Source organism: Corvus kubaryi, unplaced genomic scaffold, assembly GCF_017639235.1.
Source record: "Corvus kubaryi isolate FWS band 111438036 unplaced genomic scaffold, C.kubaryi_AGA036_p1.0 66, whole genome shotgun sequence".
Taxonomy (NCBI): Eukaryota; Metazoa; Chordata; class Aves; order Passeriformes; family Corvidae; genus Corvus; species Corvus kubaryi.
Genome location: NW_024582054.1, coordinates 10,490,523 through 10,517,225, shown reverse-complemented (window position 1 = coordinate 10,517,225; position 26,703 = coordinate 10,490,523). Strand labels below are relative to the sequence as shown.

At 35.3% G+C, this 26,703-nt stretch overlaps 1 protein-coding gene and 1 long non-coding RNA gene across 5 annotated transcripts in view; one reads left to right on the top strand and one right to left on the bottom strand.

Annotated features, from left to right (window-relative positions):
• The window catches only part of LOC121673829, a 95,293-nt gene extending 81,212 nt beyond the window's left edge, over positions 1-14,081 (top strand). Inside the window, exons 5-8 of the long non-coding RNA XR_006019321.1 lie at positions 8,888-9,001; positions 9,286-11,096; positions 11,847-11,954; positions 13,768-14,081. This is a non-coding gene — a long non-coding RNA (uncharacterized LOC121673829). The remainder of the gene's footprint in view (positions 1-8,887; positions 9,002-9,285; positions 11,097-11,846; positions 11,955-13,767) is intronic.
• AKAP6 (A-kinase anchoring protein 6) overlaps positions 1-26,703 on the bottom strand; it is a 272,762-nt gene that overhangs the window by 35,846 nt on the left and 210,213 nt on the right. For all 4 annotated transcript variants that reach the window (XM_042047594.1, XM_042047595.1, XM_042047593.1 and 1 more), the window contains exons 10-11: positions 17,351-17,497; positions 13,711-13,935 (exon numbers count right to left, since the gene is read on the bottom strand). In XM_042047594.1, the coding sequence (XP_041903528.1) occupies positions 13,711-13,935; positions 17,351-17,497 (372 nt within the window). The remainder of the gene's footprint in view (positions 1-13,710; positions 13,936-17,350; positions 17,498-26,703) is intronic.

The window sequence follows — 26,703 nt, the reverse complement described above, 5'->3', positions numbered from 1 at the left end:
TTAATTATTTGCAAGGCACATTTTACATTGTGAAAGTTTGACAAAAATAAATTAATTTTAAAAAGGAAATATGATGAGTATTTCTACTGAGCCTTGGGCCTTATGGTTTACAGCTGCTATAGTAAGCTACTGGGCACTTGAAGGTTCAGAAAATTAGGTTGTGATCTAACTGTAGACTGAGGAGCATCACTTAGGCTCACTTAGTCTCCCATGTGTGCAGAAGATTTGCTGAAGTATAGATTAAGAGATCAGACACCTTCAATTTTGTCCCCTCATACTATCATGTGTCCATTGAGCTGTGATAAATGTAAACACAATCCAAATCTTTGCAAATGTGGGTGAAACATGTTCACCTAAGCCATTTGCAGTGAGACTTAAATAAAAGTATTTGACTTTTTTGCTGCAGGCTAAGAGTACACACAGTAACTGCAGATGCTGTGTATGAACTTGACTTTGTGTCTGAGTCATTTGCTTCACAACAGATATCCTGATAACATTGAGGTGTTAGTCATTAGAATGTTATTATGGTCATGGCTTCCCATACTGAGAATTCCTGTCCATGCTGCTAGAATCTTGGAAGGTTTTACTTTCCTCTGCCTGCCCCTATTTTCAGTGCTTTGAAGTTATCACCCGCATAGCTAAAAAGGGCTAGCTGAAACTACTTTCACAGCTTGTTAATGCCATGACTTAAATCATCTGGAAAAGTGCCTGCTGAGTCAAATGACATCAAACGCTCCTTCCAAGCCATGGGCTAATAGCACTATCTATGGGGATGGAAGTGGCCACGATCTGAACAGAAGGTGCTTGGCTTAGCTGTGTGACTCCTAAGTGAATGGCATATGACCAGAAACATGTCTGCAGCTTTAGGCAGTGCCAGAGCATATGAGAGGCATAGAAAGGTGGGAAGTTGAGGAATGTTATAGCTCCTCAAGCCCCAGACTGCCTCCATCCCTCATTCTTCTTGCAGCATATCAACACCTGAGCTGAGCTGCACCACCTGCTCTGCACAACTGAAAGACATATATGGGAAGTCAGATTTCTCACACAACATGTAAGATGAGTTGGCCACTGAAACACTGTTACATCAAGAATCTTGACCAGGTGTTTAATATTAACTATTTAAGATTCTTGATTAATTCAGTGGGACTATTGTGCTTAAAAGTCACTGTTAGTTTAAAAGTCACTGTAAAATTAGTTTAATTCCCTTAAATCCACATAACCCACATTCACCACATAGATTATTGAGATGTGGTTTGTGGTTTTCATAGCCTCATTTATTACCTATTGTTTGGAGAATCCATTTTTATGGGATCTGAAGTTTCTTGTTTTCACTCTACAACTGGACTAAGTGTTCATGTAGAGATGGCCAGAGCTTTGAAAAGTTGGACAATGACAAACAGCAACTTAGATGGATTTTATTTGTACTTTCAGGTTCAGAAGAAATGCCAAAGTACACAGAGATAAGTGTTATTTCTGGGCTTGTGTGTATGCATGGGCAATACAGTCTGTTTTTAGGAACACAAAAGAAGTTCAACAGCAGAAAAATGACCAGATCTAAGAGGAAGTTTCTCTCTCACCTTGGTCTGTTAAAGGCTTCCTCTTTCCCCTTGTTGCAGGATGTGGGTATGTGAGGGAGGGAATGATACATTTCTGATGGCACCAATTGTTCCTTGATGTAAGATGGATCTGCTGTTCTTTAGTACAACAATCACGTGCAGAAATTAACGCAGAATCTGAGAACAGAAGTCACCCTTCCATCTACACCAATCAAACTACATCTCTTAGAAGTTATTTGCCTTTTTATGTCTGATTTTTGGCTAGTGAAGCATTTCAGTTTTTAAAAGTGATAATGTAAAACTTTTAAGTATCACAACTAACAGAAATAATACATCAATTAAAAGAAACAGGAAAACAGGAAAAAGAAAAGAGGAAATGCTTGAAAAGTTTGGGCAAAATTTAGTTTTCAATGTTTTCTGTGAAATGGCAGTGCCTGTTGGAACTTCTCAAGATGATGCATCCCTGTATTTCAAATTCCATTCTTACAGGACAGATGGTGAACAGAAGAATTTTTGGTTCTGAACGAAAAAGAAAATCAACAATTCCTCAAAAAATATTAATAAGACAGTAATTCCTTAAAATAAAAAAGCTAAATGACAAAGATAGAAAGTGAATGATTACTTGTCATTGTTTAGAAAAATACTGCCAAAAAACCTGTGTGCTTTTGCTGATTTCAAGGTTAAAAGAATATGCCACCTAAGATGGGAAATCTACTCAGCTGCATACTGTGGGACTTAATCTATATTGAAGCTAAATATTCTATAAGTATGCAGTGAAGTGCAAAAAACAGCAATTGAAAAATGACATGATTAAATGGCACAACATGCAATCATTTGCTCTCAATTATATCAATGTATCTTCTTCATTTCAAGGAGTCAGGCAGAAATATTGTTTTTTAAATGCCTCTATAAATTGGGCACCAATAATAAAATAGATGAGAGTCCTAATAAGCTCATTTGCGTAACATATATCACCCACCACAAAACTATTCCCTCCAAAGGGGTTTGTTCATAGATCTGTCTCCCAGTTGTCACCAGTCTTGGCTATATTAAAAGATTTTAAAGGCACAAAGCTTGCAGACCATTCAGTGAAAAACCTTTGTACTTAACACTTGAGAGAAATTTAATGCTAATTATGGAAAAAGTATTGATAGAATATCTTTCCTGTCACATTTTATTATGATAACAGTCACAACAAAATTTGAGAATGACATTTTAGAAATATCATCTAATTGCAAGTCAGAAATACAGAATGACAGTTTAAAGTAGACTATTACTTCTTTCAAAACAGCAAACCGGTTCTCTTCATTTAAAAGCCCTACTTTTAATAGTATTACAACCACTAAATTGCTACACTAATCATATCTCTGTAACTCACTGCTTAGCAAAGTGTTACAATATCTCTCTTACAAGAGAACTGTGTCTCTTTCTATACATATTAAAAATGACAATGAACTAGTAGGAAAAAAAAACCTTCATTTTTTCACTATCTTCAAAAATGTACACAGGGGCTTGCATTCTACATATAATGTACATATATATACATATACATATATATGCATATATATATACAATAATGTATATATATATACATATACATATATAATCTACATATAATCAAGTACTTAATGAGTTCTTTTCATTAGCTTTAAAAAGTTACATGGGGATTTGTACTTATTTGAAATAAATAATTGAATTATTAGTAGTAACATAATAGATTATATGCTATTTTATTATTATTTTAATAATTAAATTTATTAACTAGGTAAATATATTTATATTAAGTAAAACATTTACTTTTAAATAGCATTCCTATTTTTCTCTAGAAGTACAATATATGCATTAAAAACAGTAGCAATTCAGAATAGATGGTTCTGGACTCATTCCCTAAAAGCTACTATTGTATCTGTATGACATCCTTTAACTTCTTTATTCTATTCCTTATGCTCATTTAAGTACTTCAAAATATTTGTTTGTAAGAATACCATTCAATGGTCTGTTATTTAGCTCATACTCCCATGTAACTAGTAATATGCAATATACTCCTCTTCATAAATTAAAAACACTATTAACATTCCAGACGTATAAAACAATATGAAGATTAAGTAACTATAAAAGAAACTATAATAGCTTACAGATTGCTTGTATCATTACGAAAGCGCTGGTATCTATTACAGTGTCTCCCTGGAATAAAGAACGCAATTTTGGCAATAATCTGTTAAAAAAGTGCCCATTATTGTTAAGATGCTCCTATCTTAACTCTAAACTAGTGTGCAATTACAGGAAGATAACTTTTAAAAATAAAAGTAAAATGGTGTTGGATGAAAAGGAATCTTCCCTACTGAAATACAATATAGTTTTTCCAAGCCTTATTTTTCTTGTGTTTCATACAGGGAATTAGATTCATTTTCAAACTGAAATATTTTAGAGCTATATACTACACACTTCAAAGTTGGTTCCAGGGGATAAGCCAAGTCACTCAGATAGAGGAGCCAGAGGGGATAGCAGGAGGATCCATTTTCCTACTCTAGCATAGTGTTTATAAATGCCTTTGCTTCATGTCCTCTTCTCACTTAATTTGAGAAATTATCTTTCTAGTGAAAAAGATTCAAAGGAGAAACATTGCAGGAAGTGCCACAATTTTCCAGGGTTTCCTTTTTTGCCCCTAGAAAAGGCTAAGGTAAAAGCAGGCTAAGCATCAGACAGGTAGAATAAATACCAGTGTTGTGCTTTGCTTTTGTAGTGAATCCCGAACCACAGTAATCAAAAATATGTTTGCCTGTACTGGACATTATAAATTTGAAATTTTTGTTAGATCATCACACTGGGTAGAATTTCAAATGAAATGTGTAGAAATTCAAGACAGTTAACAAATTTAGATAAAGGTGGAAACTTTTTTAAAAAAATCATGTAAAGCATCATTTAGGTTCAAGTTGACTTTCAGTCTTCAGAATACACTTAGAATTACAGCTGAAAAGAAATCAAGATGCTTCTCAACATAAATCACATCTTAGATGCCAAGAAACCTTCTCCAATCACCTAAAAACCTTAGGTATGAATTTGAGCCACTTTTAGTGACCATTAAAACTGTTAAAACTTTGTATCCTATCTTGGTGATATACTGGGCTTTAAAGGAAAAACTTCCTTGCATGAGTGTACATCAATACCTGTAACTCTCAAGCAGAGGTTCAGATGTTAATATTATATTTACTCCCTTTCTTAATCTAGTTCCTCATAGGTGGTAGACATGAATTTTTGCTGTCCTTGTGCAATGGGCCTGGTATATTCCAAAACATAGTGAGAGTTTATCCTATTCTGAATTACAGAAAAAAATGTCCTGGAGTGTATTGGTATTACCTTGTTTTGGGGAAAGAAGCGAACATAAAATAAATTAGACTATTCTTTTGGAGACTTCAGAACAGGAAAGGGAAAATAAGCACATGTAATAAGTAAGGAAAAAGGGATTTCCTTTGGCTTTTTTCTTATATTGATGAAGTAAACTTTGCCTGTATACAAAAACATACAGGTTGAGCTGTGCCAGGGTAAACTGAGTAAAATATTAACTGTGATGTTTTCATGTCTATCTGTATATGCACAGGGACAACGAACAGGCTTTTCTAGAAATTGTGTTCTTCATCTTATTTCCAAAAGGCAGTGCATCCTCAGAATGGATATACATTCTTTTGCCTTACCTTAAGCATAAATATACACATAGACACACAGTTTTTGGTTTCAGTTCAAGACAAAACCAAAAGTCCCCCACAAGAGAAGCTGTTTACAGCAGAATCAACCAGAGCCAGGCAGCACTGTGATGAGGTAGGTTCACCCCTCTTGGACGTAGGGTAGCTACCCCAGTACCTAACTTGGTAAATAAGATTAAGAGAAGTGATCACATTGACTAGGGGAGCAGCTGTCCCTCTCTACTCAACACTGGTGAGGCTGCATCTCAAGTCCTGTGTCCAGTTCTGGTCCCCTCACTCCAAGAAAGACATTGGGGTTCTGGAGCATGTCTAAAGAAGGGCAACAGAGATAGTGAAGGTCCTGGAAGGTAAGTCATGTGAGGAATGGCTGAAGGAGCTGGAATTGTTTAGCCTAAAGAAGAGGAGGCTCAGGCTATCACTCTCTACAACTACCTGAAAGGAACTTAGTGCCATGGCTTAGTTGACATGGTGGTATTCAGTCAAAGGTCAGACTTGATGATCTTGGAGGTCTTTTCCAAACTTCATGATTCTGTGATTCTATAAATATGTTAAGTTTTAAATTAACACTAACTTGCCTCTTGTACAAGTTAGACAGACATGGCTTTGACATACACGGTTTAGTCCCAGGACGACAAGAAGGCTTGAATTACAGGGAAGGACAGAAGCAGGTGATTTGGTCAAGATGAGCTGTGAATGGCAGTCAAAAAGCTAAGGGTTGTCAGAAGCCACATGTCTGGCTACAGTGACTGTTTTTCTATGATGGTCTTAAAGACTTAGAGTTACTCATAGTATTGTACCTCCAACTGCCATTCTTCCACTGCCTGGACAAAAGGATTGGGGTGAGAGGACTAGGCAGGATGAAAGAGGCTTTCCTCCTTCACTAACACTCAGAAAATAATGAGGTTCCTCTTATTGTGCCCAAAACATGAATATAAGTGTCAATGTGATAAAGGGAAAGATGGTTCCAAAAGAATGACGGTGCACCATCAGCCATTGGCAAAATGCCCAGAAAATCCATCAGATTAGAGGCCAGGCCTTCAGTTTTATTCTGAGGTGAGAAAATGCAGCTCTTCCCTAAGAGAATAGTAAAGGAATCATCCTTCAAAGGACAGGAATCCACATACTTTTTTTTCCCCATTGACTTCATGCAGCAAGCATAATCTAAGACACTCTGCTGTCCCTAGCAATATAGCACCAGTCTACAAATCCCATTCCTACTGACATCTCATGCTTGTGATACACAATGTACCTGATAAGGATTGTAATAAACATTTTGGAATGTATATTGAAGACCTGTTCTTTTACACTTACATTCTTACTCATTCTAAATTACACTTTACCCTGCAAATAATTCTACTAAAATCAATTTAGTTTCCTGGCAGTATGAAATTATTTTTAGTGTAAGTAAAGGTACTAATACAGTCCATAACAATATTCCCTATTGGGACTATGATCTATTAACTTACATACAAAGACAAAATTTGGGAAAACTGTCCAGTATGAAACCAAAATTAGGCAACAGTCTGCTAGGTCAATGATCCACCAATTAAAAAAAAAACCTCATTAGTAGGATTTAATGGCTCCAGAGACATTATTCAATCAATAATCCACTAATATTGGATAGATTTGCACCCTCTGGCTCCAAAGGGGTAGTTACAGACAATCAAATAAATCATCTAATCACATGCAGTAGTACAAAGCGAGCCTTGATGGAGACTGTACAGTGAATTTTTGTTAACTGTCATATATTCCCAGTCCACACTGTACTTGTTTTTCTACATGCTATCAGTGACAAAGGTAAAGCTTTGAGGCCAACCAAAGTATCAAACCTTTCTGTAAATTACTGCAAGTCAATCCTGGCTTACTTTTAGGGGAAATATTTCTTTCTCTTTTTTTTTTGTCATCTTTTGCTTTCTTCTCATTCTCCTTTTCTGGGTTGATAGTAACAGAAGAGAATGATTCTGGTTTTGCAGTAAATAGGTCTTCAAGGCAATAGCAGATCAAGAAGCAGTCTCATTTTTAAGGAGTCATTTGGATGGATCAAAAGAAAAAAATCAATTATATCCTCAACCATAATGAAAATAATAAGTGATGGAACTGAGAATGTTCTCTCAAAAGAAGCCAAGTCAACTATTTTTTTACTTCTACACATCTGACTCTTCAAGAGGCCATGACTGAGAGGGGGAAATATACCTCAAAATCTGCAGATGTCATTGATATGAAAGTCTTGGGGAAGGAACTGTAAGCTCTTTTTCACCATGAAATTGCAAGTTTTACTTAATGGCCAATTTGGGAAAGCTTTCTCAGTAAGCCAGAGTGTCATCTGTGTTGCTCAAACTGAGCGAGACCCCAAGTCTTTCAAGCTTACCCATGACATGAGAATTAAAAATAGATCCTCCCAGCACAGTAAGAAAGACAAGGACTGTCTGAGGCTCAATTGCCTTCTCACCAGCCCCAGTTAACAAGATGGTTCAAATGAGCACCCTATTGCCCGTCTAGGAGGACAGAAAAAGAAATTTGGGCTTAACCTTTCTGGAAAATAAATAAACCTGAAATTAGTGTAGAAGAACCTCACAGATATCAGTAAATCATCCTAAATTGGAATTGCAATTGTCTCATCCCCAAGTCCCTCTGTCTTAATGACACTCCTGATGAGTTCTTGAGTGGGATTCATCTTAACTAATGAAGAATGTGAGCCTGATCTAGTCATTTAGAAGCAGGTATTCTGAGGTACAGTACCTCTCCTCCATAGCCTAAATTTCAGGTTTTTTTGTTTTGGATGCCTAAACCAGAATGGATTAATTGCATCCCAAAAGTACTTGTCTCCCTTCCAATCACTAGGAAAAGAAACTCAGAGAAGATCTCTGCACTGTAGCAAGTCTGTTTTGACATGCCTCTACCTGTGCTGTTTGTGGGGAAATCATCTTGGTGTATCAGAAATAAGGGGACAGTACATAAAATAGACCTAAGAAGTAAGCAAAATATGAATTCATCGCCTAAAAATAGCCATTAGATTATTGTTTCTCCACCAAAGCATTCAGTATACTGCTGTATCTGAGCTCTGCTGAGCTCAGTTCTTCCTGTTACTTGAGAAACCTCCATCCCACACCCCAATCTGAGTCCAGAGCTCTTCTGTCTCTTTTTTTCCCTCAGCAAAGGGAGCAACTGTGGGGCAAAAAGGGTTTAGACAACTAGATATTGTTTAAGATTAATTTTGATGTTTTGATTAATCAGAAAGCAAGTAATGTAAAAACCAGAGAATTTATGGTTCAGGATTCACAGCCCAAACGAGATGACAGAATGACAGCTGCTATCTCAGCAGAGTATTTAGTCTTAAATGGGAACTCTGTGTCATATCAGTGTTGCCTTAAATAGGGAGACCCTATTGAAACACAAAGTGAACTTTTTTTCAGTGAGTAATAAGTATATTAAATCAAAATTTGAGATACATTTGAGCATATTAATTATCTAAGTGCTCTCTGTTTATGTGTATTTGTATATATATAGTATTGTGTGTTGATATTTTAGTATATTAAATCAACTTAGAGCTATAAAACCATATATCGTATTAGGGCAAAAAAATATGTATGTAAAGCTGCTTGACTATAAAGATGTGGCTTCTCATTTCAGTGGTCCACGAAAGTGCTACTTTGGGATGGTGGGTCAGGAAACTGAGTCTGAATTTCTTCAAATCTTTGTAAGAGGCATCAGGATACATTCAGCTTCGGAATCCTACCTGATTTTGTAAGATTTAATACTGTATGCTAAGGCTTAATTTCTGCTTGCTAAAATTTAATCCAAACAAAATCTGGGTAAAAAATTCTTCATCTGTGAAAAGTTTTAGGTCTCTGAAATCACACACCTTTTGAGAAATTTATTAAAACTATTATAACCTTTTTTTTTAAATATAATCATAGAGGTGTGAAAAGGATTAAATCCAGCTTGACTTATTTTGGACTTTCTATGGGAAACTGTTTTGCATACTTTTGTTACATGCATATTGAAATTCTGTAATTCTTTGATTGCAGATCTGCCAAGAACATCATTCCAAAACCTGTAAAGGATCCAAAATGCAGCGGTGAAAGCAATTTCTGGCACTTGTGGGAACAGCCAGCATTTTTTCCAATTTCTGTGTCTCCAAACCTTTATACAAAACTAATAGTTTTACTTCATTTTGGCCATAATCTTAAATGCTCCCAAACTCACTTGTGTTTTATTTGATTGAAGCATGTTTAACTGATTTTTTAGTTTGGAATGCAGTGCTGTCTCCTCTACAAACTTTTCACTAAAAATAAAAAGCACATAAGACATATTGACTATTAATTACCAATGCAACCTATATTATTTAATCAGAAATTTCAGTTGCCTTAGGCACTGGAGAAATAAGAGATGCTGCTGAGAAATACGTTATTTTGTAAATGACACTACATCATCTGGTATGCTGAACTCATAAACGTAGTGGAAGATGAACTTATACTTCTGAGTGGGTCTAGTCATTAGAAATAGTTACAAGCATCACATAATTTACACTGTTTATAAGGCAAGCAGAAATGGCTACAAATATACTAGCTATAGAATTCAACAAACCCTTGACTTTTAGAGATTTTAAATGAGAAGAAATTTTCAACATGTTTTGTATGATTAAGTAGTCTGATTTCTTTAATGGATGTATTGACTAAAGTCAATTGAAACCACAAGCTCTCAGTACTGCTGAAAACCAGGACTATTTTAGTTAAAGACACAAATGAAGATTTAGGAGACAGGTATGACTATATATAGCATGTTGACTATTGCTTCAAATAAAACCAGATGAGAAAATGACATGAAATGCAACATTATTTTTGCCAAGCACAGTTTAGCAGAAAATCTCTGCTAAAATCCTGTTCTGAACAGGAAAATCTTGTTCCCCATCCAAGTTTGGAAGGGAAAGAGAACAGGTTCCTTTATAAATCTTGCTACTGAAAACACTAGAGGCTTTCCCAGTTGTACATGATTGAGAAGGGATTCTGAGACAGACAGGTACTCACAAGTCTAAGCTTATTCTTGAGTAGCTGGTCTGTGAGCCAAAGCCAAAACAACTTTTTGAGGCTGATCATTTCTCTATATAATACACTTAAAGTCTTATGTTTTATTGCAAGTGACAGAAATATATAACTAATTATTTAGGCTCTCTTGCTGCTTTTGGAGGGCACTTTGCAGAGAAAAAAGCATGCTTTTTGAAGTTCCAGACACATAAAAGAAATGTGGCAGACCACTTCTACTGACAAGCTAACAGACACATAAATTTCTGGCTAGACCTTACTCAAATGAAACTTACTAAAACTTTCATGAAAGAATGCAAACTCTTTTTATTGTTGGTTCTCATTCTTTACAGCTCCAAATCTCTCCTGACCCACAAAATAGCTATACATTGTTAGTTTAGGAAATCAGTTGTGCCAATTATTAGTCTCATTATATCTGGTATTTCAGGGGCTAGAACTATGTGTTTACCTGAGAATCTTGTGTTTAATTTAAAAAGTAAGATTCTGGTTCTGGCGCTCGTTGTTTTCTGTGAAAAGCTAGAAAACATGAACTCAAGGGACTTAAAGAGGAATAAAAAGCATAAATAAATAAAATAAACATATGTTTGTAGCTATGATGATCTCAAGAATTAGAAGTCCTTTTTTTTTAATTTTCTTCGTCCACATTTTGTGTTGCAACAGAAGAAATAACAGGAGTAAGACACCCAGGCTTCCCCCTCTACAGCTCAGCAACTTGTGTTCATTCCTTCACCCTTGAAGCTGAGGTTAGGCTACACTTGACTTTCTGTGAAAACCCTGAAAAGTCATCTAATCTCCAGGTATTTTATTTCCCTAAAATGGGGACAATGGTAAAAATACCTACCTTAAAGGTTTAGTGGGGCTTAGTTCAGTAATGTTTGTACAGCATGTACAGCTCCTTGACTGGACAGTATTACAGAAATTCTAAGTATTATTATTACACAGGAGTATTCCAAAAGAAAAGAAATGCAGTAGCGAATTCTTTAATAAAAATAACACTCAGTTTAATATGGCATGATTTTCTATAAAAGAAAACAAAGAAGTCAAAATAGTATCCTACTAGTGGATTTAACAACTACTCCTCCCACCACATTGCTCTCATCTTGGGTCCCAGCTGCATGTGAACTGTACATTTGATTCATCCTCCAATTGCACAATGGAAGGAAAACACCTCAAAAGTGGAATAACTGTTTTTCCTAAGGCATAAGTGTAATTTAAAGTATAACATTATGGAATGAAAATCAAGGGTATTGCTGAGTTTATTTTATTAAAAATGTTTCCTTGTGTACAGTGGCTGCATGTATAATTGGGATGGTGCATCACAGTAAATTTCCATTAAGAAACAATGATTCACTTACCAAGTGAAAGCAGTAATAAGGTTAAACTCTTAAGTAAAGTGGAAAGTAAGTCAAACTAAACTCCAGCAGGTTTTCTACTAGTGGCATAGCTAATGTTTTTGAAAATGTTCTAAATGTTCTTTCTCAAATATATGTATTATACATTGCAGTATTGTTAATTATATCCATTTTCTCTTTTATACACTTCCCCAGGAGATCAGTGAAGAATGGAAAATTTACTTATAGTGGATTTCAGATTTAATGAGACAAAGATGGTTCAATATATATGACAAAATGATGTGCTCTCACCATATTTGATAGGTAATTATTTTTTATACTTTAATGGCTACCATTTTGAAAATAATTAATATATTATTTGTGTAATTAATAATCAACTGAGTAGGGAAATACTCTGGCTACATCATGGTGGGTGGTACTATCTTGTTTAACATCTCTAGAGCTTTTGGCATGACATCTTTTATATATGTATTAAAAGATTTAATTTGAGAGATTTATGCAATACATAAGATTGGTATGGTATTTCTGTGTGTGGTGTGTGTGTATATATATATATGTAAATTTAGATTTTAAAAAAGCTTGCCTGAAATTAGGCTTTTAAATACATAGTTCTGCACTTAAATAAATGCCATAATTTTCCACAGAAATAAAAATATCCAGCATTTCCTATGGAAAACATGCATCTATTGCTGTGAAGTTCTGCAGATCTATCAGCAGTCCTTCCTAATCACTAGCTTTGAAGTTTTCTGATAGATCAAACAGAATCATCATGACTTTTTTCCCCCATTAGCAGAAGACTGCAAACCATTAAAAAAATAGTATTGATGTCATAAGAAAACTTAAAATTGCTTTCAAATGGACAAGCTCAGGAACCTGAAAACCACTGACATTATCTACATTGACACACCATTCTCATGATTGGAGAATGAAGAGTTAAGGAATGACTACATGGGAGGAAAGTAAATTTTCTGCTGTTGTTTTCTTGAGCACTTGTACAAAAAAAAGTATGTTTAGAAGTGTTCACAACTTTGAGGTGTGTATTTAAGAAATTGTCCATCACCTTGAGAGTGCTATTGCCCCAGACACCCTGGTGTACTAGCAGAATAGAAAAAACCTCTTTATCCCTAAAGCTCAACAATGACTTTTGATTCCTTTCTTATTCTTTGGTCAAAGATCACCTGCAGAGTAAAGTGACCCATAATGATGACTCAGGTGAGGGTTTATTTAGAAACTATGAACAGAAGAAAATTGCACATTTCTACCAGGTCTGTTTGCTAAACTAGCCCTCTTTCCTGAATAGTACCACTGCTAATGGGGAATGGAACAAAACATGTAACCTCCACTAAGTCAGTTGCAAAGCTGAACACTGGCCTTCAGCTGAAAGAGCTTTTCATCTGAATAAAGCATTGTGACTACAATCTTTTTCCCTCCTTTCTATAAATCTTCAGACTTAGGCTTAGGATGTGGCCTAGATTAATGCAAATCTCTGAGTGTATATGTCTTTTCCACATATCTAGTCACCACAACCTTGAATGCTTTCTCATGTATGCTAAATTTATCTCACTGTAATTGTCACCTCAGATAGGCTGCTCTTGACTCATATGTGCAGAGATATAGGTTATTAAACTGATGATCACACAAGACCTTAATTACCTGATGCCGAGAGTGAAATTCAGTGAAGATTTTGTGACAAAATTCAGCTGCTTTTTTTTTGCCCCTCCCCATTTCAGGGGGGTTGGAAACAGATCATCTTTAGGGTCTCCTCCAAGCCAAACCATTCCATGATTCTATGTTTTACAGTGAGGTAGAAGGAAAGAATACTATTTCTTTTGCAATTCTGGTGCAATTAGCCCTCTAAAGCTCTCTTTTGCAAAAATGTTTACAAAATCAATATTATTGTAAGGATTCAGTAAAATAAACATGAATGAACACATAAATGAAGATGAAAACATATCATTAAATATATACATGCATTGCATTATGTGATGTATAAGATAAATATTTTATCCCACCATAAAGAAGTTTCTCTACAAAAGCTATGATTGGTTTTTTTTATTACCTTAAAATATTGCAGTTGTTTCTCAGCATTCATTGTTCCTTCATTTTCTTGTCTCAGACAGGAATTGAAGATGAAAAGCTCTGTATCTCTCAGCCACCCTTTCAGCTCTTTGATCCTGACCTCCAGCTGCCTTACCAGGCTGCCGCTTTCAGGCGAGAGCAGGTCACGTGGACCTAACCCACTGTGCCCTACCATTGTGTCTTGGATCTTCTCTCCTAGGGTTTTCTAATGCATCAGATAAAAAAAAACATAGATTAGTCTTATGTACCAAAACATATATGGGTTAATGTGCAACAAGAAGAATCTGTTAAATGACTAGAGATGTGGTTTTTTTAATAATTATGACTAATATCAATCAGTTTCATTCTTTGTGTCCTTGTTTCAATCAATTTCATTTTTTGTACCCTTGTTTCTCACTTATGCTGTTCTCTCTGGGTCACTGACTTTGCTAGAAGGATTATAAATCAGTGTTTACCAAGAGCAATTAAGGACAGAGGAGACAAAACGCTTCATAACTTTGTAAACTAGTTACTCTACAGAATTTGTCTGTGGCTTTAGAAACTTATGACCATAAGAGTTACAGGTTTCTAGGCAGCAACAGAAAATATGACAATCACTGAGTTCACCAGACTCCTATCCAAGGTACCATCTAAATTTTTTGGCAAAACACTGAGATATTTTTTGTGGTATAAACTGTCAGGTCATAATTTCCAAACATGTAGCCCTGAGGCTGTATAGAGGAGCAGTTAGGTCACAAAACAGATGGTTTGTTGTTAAAAGTGGATGAACTCATTCAGACACCAAAAATCCTCACTGTTGCTGAACATAAGGCAAATTTTTAAGGCAACCAAATTCAAATTTCAGTTCTCCATGCTAAGCATCCACTTTAAAATAATGGACCCGAGTAAACCTTCACCTCTTATTGCTAATGAAACTAATTTACTATAGCTTTTCAAATTAGTATTTCTAATAACAGAATCACTGAATTACATTTTGATAGTGGACGCTGGGTGCTTAATGAGTATTCTGAAGAGGCCAGGGATAGAAAGCTACCTTCCTTTTCAGTGTTTTGAAAGGCAATCCTTTAACATCACAAGGGAGATGTGCTGTTGCCTGCTTCTTCTATGCCAAGCAGTATTTTATCTGACCTATAAGAGGCTGTCAGGCTGACACTTATTATAAGCACTAGATCTGTGTTACTGATTGTAGAATATTGAATATACACTGACACTCACATCCAATAACCTTTTAAACTGATAATTAGTGGTGGTTAATTGTTGTAACATGAAGATACAGTTTTTAGGTGACCCAGTATGTCTGTCTATTGAAAGTGCATGCCATAGAAAGTTACTGGAATATAATTTATAACAATGAAATTAGCTTCCAAAAATAAGCTTTAAAACACAAATAAAATTAGAGCAACAGATAATTATCTGCTATGTGGCATTCTGTAAATCACGTCTTTAGGAGATCATAACTGAAAAACATGCTTTCCTGGCAACACCCTTCTATTTTCATGGTGCAAATATTGATAATTTGAAGACCCTCAGTGGAATCCAGCACTAGCTATTGTTTTTATGCTGTAACAAAAGTAGCAGCAGGAGGTGAAATCAATGCCCTTGGAGGGTAGGGTCACAAAAAAGAATTTATTGCCACTTTTTTGTTCTGGAACAGTTTGCAATCATAAATTCTTCATAAACAGAATACTTCAGAGAATGGTCCGTCTTCATAAATATACGACAGAGGACATCAATTTCATTTAATTCACAATTTGTGTCAGCACAGCAGATGCCAATGCCTGCCTTGATAGGGTTGTTTAATATGCAATTGAGACAGAGTAATATTCAGCACAGGGGACAAAATTTCACAGATTAAACTGTACGCACCACTGACATTTCATTCTAATGTATTTCCATTCCACAGTGTTCACCTTAGATGAAAGTAATATTAAAAACCATATCCCTCTATTTTGCCATTGTTAGAAGTTAAAATCCTTGTCTTTAATTTTTTTCATGCCAATTAAAATGTAATCATGCCAATTAAAACAGTATGTCTAGTGCTGTTAGTTTCTGCAGAGGTTTTTATTAAATTAAACAAAACTCTATCAAACTCTTATTATTATTCATAAAGCTGCATTTAAAAGAAAAAATGTAATAGTTTTATTTTTCTGTAAATGTTGAAATTAATGGCAAATCTTAATCTGGAGGTATATTTTGATTTTAGCATACTGAGAAGCAAAAGGCTTCAAAATATTTAAAGACTTTTTTTCTAGATTTTTAGAATTATGATCTTATTTCATAGTTTTAAATCCTATCAGTTTTAATCAGTGCCACAGAATTAAGCTGATTGTATACACTGAAATTCATAAATTTAAGGCTTACATCTGAAATTATTTTAAAAATAAAAGTTGTCATGATCAGATGTAAAAGACTGGCTTAATAAGTCCTTTTTTTATCAGTAAATTTATTAATGATCAAACAAGTTCAAAATGCTTATGGTGATGCTGCAGATTAAAAGTAATAAGATCACTGGTCATAAGGCAAATTTTAATATTTTCTGACAATTTGCACATTTAGAGAATCAAGTGATTAGAAGCAACTGTGCTTAACTAAAAAAGCCCCACCCTCTGAAATGGCTAATGCATTACCACATAACCTAAAGTGACACAAGTCAGTATTTAAAATGCTGTTGGCAGGTTGCATGTATAGCTTACTCATAATACATTAGAAATATTTTTTAAACTAGGATAATAACATGCAAAATTATGCAATGTAACTGTATTCCTAATATCACACATCTATAATTAATCATTTAAAGTAATTTATAAATTTATCTTACCCTTGATTTGAAGTGAAGGCAATTAAGGAGAGAAGTGGATGGAAAAATATATAGTTTGACCTCTCTCTCTCTCTCTCAGCTGTTTTACAACAATAGGACAATAGTGTCTCCTGCACAGTGCCATCACCGGTCTCTGGGTAACAGAATCCCTATATTGCTTTTTTTGCCAGATTCTTGTATCTCACTCTTTGGCTGAGACCCAGCCCATCATAGCGTGAAATGAATTACATGAAACTTTTTTGGCTTTTGTCAAAAGTGAGATGAATACAGCAGCATGAAACGTATCCTGGCTGTATTTTCAGCTTCAGGTATGCAGATTTGTACTGAATCTGTGTATTTGTTTTTGAGCCATCAGTGTGACCTGAAATATGCAGTGACAACCCCACTTTTCATCTTAAAGGTATAGTAAATAGTTAAACAGTAGATGTCTCTAACATGTACCTTCAGAATAAATTCTATTAACATTCACTCAAGCATGACAGTCAGTGTATATCAGATATACTGCATTATAGTTGACTTGGTGCATACCCGTAATACATGGCATATTTTACTTACATTTTTTATGTATTAAAGAACTAAAATTATTAAAGTCAGACAGGAGACAAGCATGGAATAAAAAAAATCAGCACAAGAGGAAAAGGCTATGGAGTTTTTATAATAGAATGAGTAGCTTCTTTGAAACGTACGTGGTGGATTGAAAGAGAGAGATATTTGTGCTCCAAATTAGAAATCAAACAGACAGTGTACTTCAACACACAAAAATGTACACATAACCCACAAACAGTAATAAAAATGCAAATACCCCAAGCAGTTCCCATTTTTCATTAATTGAATCCACTTTTTCAAGGAGATCGTTTGGTAGTAAAACACCACTTTTCTTCAGAGCTTCAACCTTACTAAGCAGTTCCATCTTTTTCGGGTGCCTGATTGACATTTCTACATTGTATCTCTAAAATGAAAAGAAATATATGTTGTTAGCTGCTGTAGAGAATCTTCTCCATAAAAAAAAAAAAATTTAATTGTATGTGCCTGGTTATGATCATGCTCCATCTAACATTTTCTAATTCTACTTATTTTAAGCACACAACTTTCTCATTATATCATAAGAGATTTAGGTACCAAGCATGTAGACTTCTGGGTGACACATCTATTCAGGCAGTTATCAACTGATTACAGATAGTAATATTCAGTCTCTCACAATATTCACCTGTACAACAGTATTCACTAACACTCTCCCATCTGAATCTCAATCTACCTTTGTCTCATTCAGGTTAGTGGTATCTTATTTTTAAAATATGCTACTTCAGCAAATAACACTGAGGTTCTTCATGGGAAACAAACCAAAATGAAACAAAAAACCCCGAGGAAATAATTTCATACTTATGTTTCCTCTAGAGTTTATTTATTCTCTCTCTCATTGTGGTTTCTGTGTCATACATGTGCCTGAAAATGTGAGAAGTTTGACCTTCGAAAAACAAGTAGACATAGCTCCCTTAAAACACAATACCAGTAACTTGATTTTTATTCCATCAACCAACAGGAGCAGTGAACTGGCCCACAAATGAGAACAGACACAATGTTAATACAGTCCAATAGTTTCTTCAAGTAGAAAATACCTTCTATTTCATGCACTGTTATTTATTGTTAAAAAAGAAAAAAAGGACAGAGAAAACAGGTATAAAACTGGAAGCTTCTTTCAGAAATTCTTTCATAGGACTTTCTAAATATTTAGGTCTATATTATTTATATAGTCTGTAGAAATGTATTCTAATCTGCAGACACATTGGCAAATAAGTATTTTTTTTAAAAATGTATTATCTGAAAACTTGAATTAACTATTAAATATAATAGTTACTATAGTGGTTAATTATGTTTTCATAGTTGATATAGTAAATTAAAAAAAATAAATTAACACACAGGCACCCACATATACATACCCTCCATATAGTTAAGCTAATTAAGTATGAAAAGACTTATTGAGATGGAACTTCTGATAAGGCCAAAAAAGTGCTTTTTACTTAAAGAGGAGAGTTTAGCACATATTCTCGCAAAGGTGTTTACAAAACATACATAAATTATGCAAACCTATTAGAGAATTGCTTCCTAAACATTAAGCTTTCTTTGCTTCAAATTCACCCAAGAAAACTGCTATTACAGCTCATACTGAAAATGTTAATAACTGGGCTAAATACAAAAATTAAACTGGAATAAGGAATGTTTAAAACATGGGTTCCTTTGCCAGATCCAAGAGCATGCTCTGTAGGAAAACAAAGCAAAAATACAATTGCAGACAGCTTAAAGAAAATAATAAAGGTGTGAAATCACTGTTTCAGCTAACAGGTTCTCAGCATTTCCATGCATATGTTTGCATATTGTTAGTTTCATATTTTAATCTCTCATTTACACAACACATGCACATCATTTGTATTATGTAAACTTCAGCAAATATTAGTCATTTGTGGATCATAGAGCAAATGTTTTAAATGAGGTGATTTAAACCATTTCTCATTATTAATGAACACTGATCAGGTGTCTGCGTATCCAAAATTGCATGAATATGCATGGTAAAACCCAAGGAATTGTTTATCAAGAACTTGCCTTTTGACACTCGGTGTGCTGTGGCTGAGGTTTGAGACATGTACAACCATAGGCAATACCTACCAGGTTGGGCATTAGGGCTGGACCTGCCAAGAGGCAACACCATTTTATTCAACTGATGTGTTCAACAAGTATGATTCCTGGTCCTGTTTTATTGCCTTCTTGGCTAGAATGGCTGCTGGAGGAGATTACAATCTTCTTTATGTAATCTGATTTCTATTTAAAGATGATATAGCCGAAAAGGATTTGCATAATTATTTCCATAAGTACATGTAATATCAAAGGGAATCCAGAGTCCAATTTGCTAGGCACTGAAATCCAGTATGCGCAACTCCCTTTCTTTTGTCAAGTGAATTAATAGACTGAGGGAGTCCTCTAGCTGTGTGTCACTGGTGCAGGCACAGCTAGTTACTGCTCATCACCTGCTCTAGGCTGGCACTTGCTGCTGCCTGGGCTGGGGCTGGGGATGCTCCTGGGCAGTGCAGGACTGATGAAACAAAATACACTGCATGTTTCATAACTAAAATGCTCTTGTTAACTTAGAAACAGAAGTAATTTCATTTAATTTTGGACTAGATAAAATAATTCAGTGCTGCATAATCCAAACAGTGTGACAGATGTTATAAAAGGTTATTACATTAAAAACTAAATAAGCTAGATTTTATGTACGTGCTTTGTCACCATGTAACCTACTGTATAAACAAGCATGATGAAAGTGCTGATTGATAGAAAACGCATTATACAGTAACAGTAAAAGATGAGAGAATTCAGTTGATTATCAGATGTGTTGGTATATGACTGAGAGTCAGAATTGTTTCACTCCTGGATATTTAAAATGCAGTGCATATTTTAAGTTAAGGGAAGAGTTTAATGTACAGGAGGTACAGTTTGAGAACTGATAGCACAAGATGCTATTGTTAATGCTATTTTTTAATCTATTAAACACCTACACCCTGAGCAGTTGCATGGAAAAATTAGCTACCAGCTCTATCAGTGCTGCACAACCCTAGTCTGGTAGGACTACTTAATCCTGTGGTGAGAAGATAATTTAATCTGATTCATTCTTTCCTCAGCTTTAAGTGAGCAAAGACTGCTCCATTGTGACAGTCTGTGGATGTTATGATATAGATTCCTGTTTAATAGCCAAAAATGAGATTAAGGAAGTTAAGGTCACAGGTTTCTTGCAATAGCCACAATAATAAATACATGGGTAATATTTAATTTCCCACAACACCTGTCATATAAACTGGGAAAAAAACCCCAAACAACAACATACTGGAAAAACCGCAAAATATTTACAGCATGATTAGCTGTGTGCATGTGTGCCTGGTTTTGTGTTCCCAAGGCCACTCAAAAGAAATCGAAAACATTGTTATGTAAGTTAAAGGATTTGGCCTTTTATTCCTTCTCTCTCAATACAATCAATATTTCTCAAAAGACAAAGAAAGGAATTAAAATAAATGCAGTAGCATTTATCCATTAATAAGTTCGGCAAAAATATTTAAGCCAAAGAAGTTGAATTCCAAAACAAAGCAAGTTAAAACCTTACTTCCCCTGATAAAAACATTCTAAGAAATCCAGGCAGGCTGATTGAGACATATTTTTTGACACTTTATACTAAACTGCGCCTTTTCTTTTTTTTCTTTTTTCTTTTTTTTCCTTAAAAAAATTATATAAAACATTTTTCGTGTGAAAAATCACACCCGAAATTTCTGTCCAAATGGAGACTGGAACAATGCCTTGTAACAGTGTTAATTGTCACCATGGAAACCAGAAGAATAAGCCATTTTGAAACTGGTATAGAAGGCACACATTGAGCAACTCAAGCATTTTTCAGTCTCCCTCAGTGTTAAGGAACAAGATGCCTAGTCACTGAGAGGTCAGAGAAAGAAATCATCATGAAAGGTTTGTAGATGTGCACTGTCTGGTAAACAATAAAAAAATCTGTACACAGTTAACAACTCTGTAAGACTGTGCACTGCATGTTTCAGAAAGAGAAACACCACAAAAAGATGATCAGGAGATCAGCAGATTCCACCCCTTGAGCAAAACATTAGGGCAATATTATGCGAACCTTGCCCCTAAAGCTCCCTGGGAATTCTGTTGTTGTAATAAAACTTCAGAAGAGAAAAGAAAAAAAAAAGCCTGCATGATGGAATTCAAAATAATGCTCTAAAAGCACACAGAGAGATTAAGACATCCATTGTAAGACTTTTGTATGGTGCTTCTGTTGGTTATAGTGAAAAGAGACCAGACATACTGAACACACAGTGGAGCTATGGCTACGAAGTACAGAAGAATTAAGCCAATGAACTTTCTCCATTACTGGAATAAGGGTGTGCTCTTTGTAGATGTTCAGCATTCCATCATTCACAGGCTACCAAAGTATCTTCAGTCAGATGGCACCGTAGGATATACAACCGAGATCGGAATGGAGTGAGCTGCAACCTTAGTTTTACCTGCATTGAAATTCTAAACTTTAAATTTTGCCTTTTAGGGTGTTTTGACTGCAGCAGACACCAATAAGTACAGACACATACCCTCGGTGTCTGCATGTGCATGCACAGTCAGCAGTGGCTCACATTTGCAAAATATACTGCGTGCATAAAATTGAGTAAAGAATATTCTGCAAGCAAATTCACCAAATATGTAATAGATACATATATATAGATATATAGATATATATGCATATCTAGCAATATTTGTCCATCATCTCTTCACACACATTCTCACTTTGCTTTCTGGATAATGTTTGCACTCTTCATGCTAGGCTTCATGGTGGCCCCTTAGGAAGCCCATGCCTAATGCCATTCAGGGGTGAACAAAGAGTCTTTTTATTCCAAAGTCCAGGGTCCAAAGCTCAGCTGTATACAAGCAAAGTGAAGGAATCTGCTAGAGGCCAGCCTACCCTTCACAATAGCTCTTAATGCTTCTACCTTTTTGGCACTGTCAGTGTGAAACATTTTAGAAACTGTCCAGAAGCTTGGTTATATTTCTTATGTTGTCAATAGCACTAGAACCTCTGGACAACATTCAAGATCTGGGCAGCGCGATCTGTCTAGATGAATAGCAGTTTCTGTTTCTTGCGAACTTCATGTATTTCTCTATTAGCAATTTATGGCAAATAATTGCACAGAGAAATTATAAAGACTCCTACAATTGTCCTTGTAAATTAATAATAGGCTTTCTTGATTGGGATAAATTTGCTGCTGAGCCTTTGGAAAAATTAAAAAGTGCAATGTCATTTAAAATTGCCAGAACTCACATAGCAAATTACATCTGAGGTTAAGAATCAGTTTTTCCTCTTCTAGTTTATTCCATTTGCATGATCTGGAAATCATATTACATTGGCTATGTATTGTTAATTGGACATAGATTGCATTATCTTTGATATAAATCAAACTACAAATATTAAAATGAATTGCAAATTCTGTAATAGAAGATCATAAAACAATCTTTTTTAAGTATCTCCCATTAATAATTTAATTCCAATTATATCACTCGGAAAACTCAAGAAGGAGAGTGCTAACTTATTTCCATTTGCCTTTTTCCCTCACAAATAAGCACAACAGCACAACATGTATTTGTGTGAGAGTGCATGTGCATATGGGTGCACGTCTATAAAACAAAACAAATCTTAGCACTTTTGTCTTAAAACCCTACAGACACCTTGGGGTTTTTTTGTTTCAGAAAGTAGCGAATGCAGATTACACTTCTGCTATGCATTTCCTTCTGTGGCAGCTTGAGAAATAAACACATTGAAAGAAATATTAAGCAACTTCATGAACTGAATTTTACCTGCATTAAAAAATTATGCAGTTGGTATCCATTGTTCTGCCTTTTTTTAAAGAAAAGTGATCCCAACACTTGAAATTTTACTATATATGTAATATCTTTTTGAAGACTTTGTGTGCCCTTTAATGAATTTATATTAAATATTTAATACTGTTTAGGGCATATCCACTACTACCAAAAACAGTTATATTCCCAGCAGTCCCACTGTTTCAGGCAGAGGGCTTGATTGATCCTCCTAGCCTGAATTGAGTAGAATGAAAAGAAGCAGTTGGAAAATAGCTGCAATCATTTAATGCAGATGACCTCTGACAGGCTCACAGCTCTTCTATCTGAACAGAAATTTGCATGGGGTCTCTGTGCAGAGGAACAATGTAACCTAAATGGTAGACAATCTTTATTCTAATGAAGTGGGTGTCAAGGTCAATGTAAAACTGCAATGATAAATGGTGCACCACTAGGCAAGAGAAGTTGCATAGGCATTGTAGTGCTTTCACATTAATTGAAGGCTGAAATGCACTGAGTGAAAGCACAAGACTCTCTTTTCACCATAATGTGTTAATGCACAAATGTTTAAATGTTTTATTCAAGCCCCTAGCCTGTTGGCACAAATCTTATTGCAAACAAAAATACAATAGTTGGCCAATAACCAGAAAAATAGAACTTTTTATTAGCTTGCCTTATTTCTTGAATCCCTAACAACTTCCACAATCTACTCAGAGTACCAAAAGAATAACAAGTCTCCAGACACCTAATGTAATTCACATGATCCTTTTTCTATTTAGGATATCTGTCTTTAATTAGTTCCAAACAAGCAAGCCTTTAGACAACTCTTCATTAGATACCATTCCCAATGAACTAACTGTGAGAAGAAAAGTCATGCTTCAATATTATTATTTCCTAGATTCCAAGTTTTCTTTTAGTATATAGTTAACATCTCCAGGTGCCTTTTGTTCTCTCAAAGAATTAGACCAGTAAAACTGGGTTTTGTAATGCAAAGAGTTGTGTGCCCAGAGTGGGGACTAAACTACAATCTGTTATTGTGGCTTTGTCAAAACTGCAATACAACTATAATTATAGTACTTCATCAGTCGATCAAGCAATTTGTGGAAGGCAGTACATTTTGTCTTATAAAAATGAGGAGGACAGTAAGCTGCTTTTTAAAATCCTGAGCTGCTTAAGCTTGTTAAGGGTATATTGTTTGCTAATACACTCATTAGCAGCCAGGCATTTTAACTTCATCAATTAAACAGGAAATGGTGTTGCACCATTAGTTTCACAAAATGCTAAAAAACAGATAGCAGTCTACAGTTAAGAATTTTAGAAAGTGTATTTTAACCTGCAAACTACATTATATATTTCAAACCACTTTTTATGCAGCAACATTTACATGGGGAGTGTGTGGGTCTGTCTGTCTGTGCATAAACGTAGGTGGTGAAAGCCCTGCAGATAGTTGCGGAGCTAATTATATATATACACACACATACACCCACTTAAAATTTCCCAAGTCCCTTAAGGATTGCTGCTGAAGCACAACGTCATTTCTTGACACCGATGAACATTTACTCATCTGAGTAATCCCAAAGATGACAGAAGTTTATTCCTGTGAACGACTAACAGCTCTCCTGGATAACTAACAGGTTCAGAGTATGGATGACAATTTTTTAGTATTTACCAGCCTTTATAGTTTTAGGCTCTTCTGTGCAAATAGGTATTAACAGTATGATTAGAGATATTAGACAAGGAGCTATAGTTTGTTATTAAAGAGGATCTGCAGTGCTTTCAGTTCTGGGGATCTGTGAGTGGCACATACTATACAACGCCATTTCTATTTTACAACTCGCCTGAGCAAGGGAATTTTCCATATGGAAATCAGTCTTCAGGATATTGCAATTCAGAGAATAAACTCCAGTGGGGGAGTGGGGGTGGGGGAGGGGAGAATTGTAGTGTAAGAAAAAAAAACCTCAACCCCAAAAAAAAAACCCCACGTTAGTGATGAAACTGTTTAAAAAACTGTACAGCTTCATCTGTGTGTGATTTGTCAGGTCTGAAGCTTTGACGTGCCCAAGGGGCAGACCCCAGCGGGGCGCAGGCTGCAGAGCTAAATAGCTGTGAAAGAAGTCTTAATGTAGGATGGAATTCAAACTAACCTTGACATGACCTCGGGAAAAATATGCAAAAAGTAAAATGAATGCACTCTGCAAGATACATCCTAATTTTGTGGCCGAGCTGGTTAGTTTCACAAACATAACTGGGACTTTAAAAGCAAAATAAAACACGAGGAAAAAGGGGAAACTTCGTAATTCAGAGTAAAAACTCAAGCATGGGGTGTTGCTGTGGAGGCATATGAATCATTTGGAAACAATCCAAATAAAAACCAACACCGAACAATATTGTTGTCAGCCTGTCTATTCAGGAAAATTGGTTTTTTAGGTTGAATATAAATGACACAAAGCCAAGATTACATCATTGCATTACAAAGTCTGTTGTGGCTTTTAGCCGAACAAGCCCCACGGATCTACTGGCCAATAGCAATAATTCAGTAAGAAGTTTTAAAGGCTTGGTTGTTTTGGGATTTTTTTTTTTTTTTAAAGATTCATTACTCTAAATATAGTGGAATTTTGTTCAAATATTGATTATTTAAATTTTTTATAACCACATCCCTGAGTTTGTTCTGCAAGCTTACTACTTTATACAAACAATAAAAATTTGAGTGGGTATATTAAGCCTTGATTTGGCTTTATTATGCATTTGGCCTGCCTTGCACAGTGTTCAGTTTAGCAGGAAGACATCCACCTTAATATAGCAGCCAAGAACTGGCTTATTCACTAGATATATGGAAACTGTAATTGAATGTCAACTTGCATTGAAATTCAATCCCACTGCCTTCAGAATGCAAATTTGTAGCAATACCAGTTATTTACTACACTATTAACCAGTTTTTAAATATAATTAAATTCTGAGAACACATAGCCAAAATACAGTTGTTTGAATTCATATGGCGAGGGGAATCCAGTACCAGGTACATAAGAGCCCACTAGACCCGAGATGGCCACTGATCTACAAATAAAGGTAAACCCTGGCAGACGATGTTAGAACATGGTGCACAGGTTATAGGTCAGTTCAGGTAAGGCCACAGAGTTGGTACACTTCATGTTTAACAACCTATCGATCTTGTAAACCATGTGTTTTACTGGGATCTTTGGCTGACTTATGAAGGAATTTCTGACATTGGTCTTGCATTGCTTGCAACAATGCTGTTGGTTTTGTGTTTGTTTTCACACTTTGCACCAGAGATGTGACTTCTGTTACAGACAAATACAGATGCAACAAATAGACTTATATGCCTTATATGTCTAATATGCTTAACGTATTAGACATTGATTTAGCTAAGTTTACATTTATGTAGTTGCCTGGAGAATTGATACTAAATAAATAAAAAATGGTGCTCTTTAGAGATTAGTAGATACAATACTGCTGGGTTAATGCTCAGGTGTATTTTTTTGAGGGACAGAAAACTCCACAGAGTAAGGGAGATTCCAAAATACTGCTGTATTACTACAGTTAGTCCATTATTGAGTAGAAAATGTGTTTGAAGGTGGAGAAAATGTTCAGCCTGGAAACAAAAAGGTGTAGTTGCAGCTCCATACTTGGCTGGATATTCTTGAAATCTGATACAGATACACTTTTACATCTACATTTTTACAAAATAAAATACAACATTGTAAGATTATGGAGATTTTTTGAAGATATTCAAAGAAAATC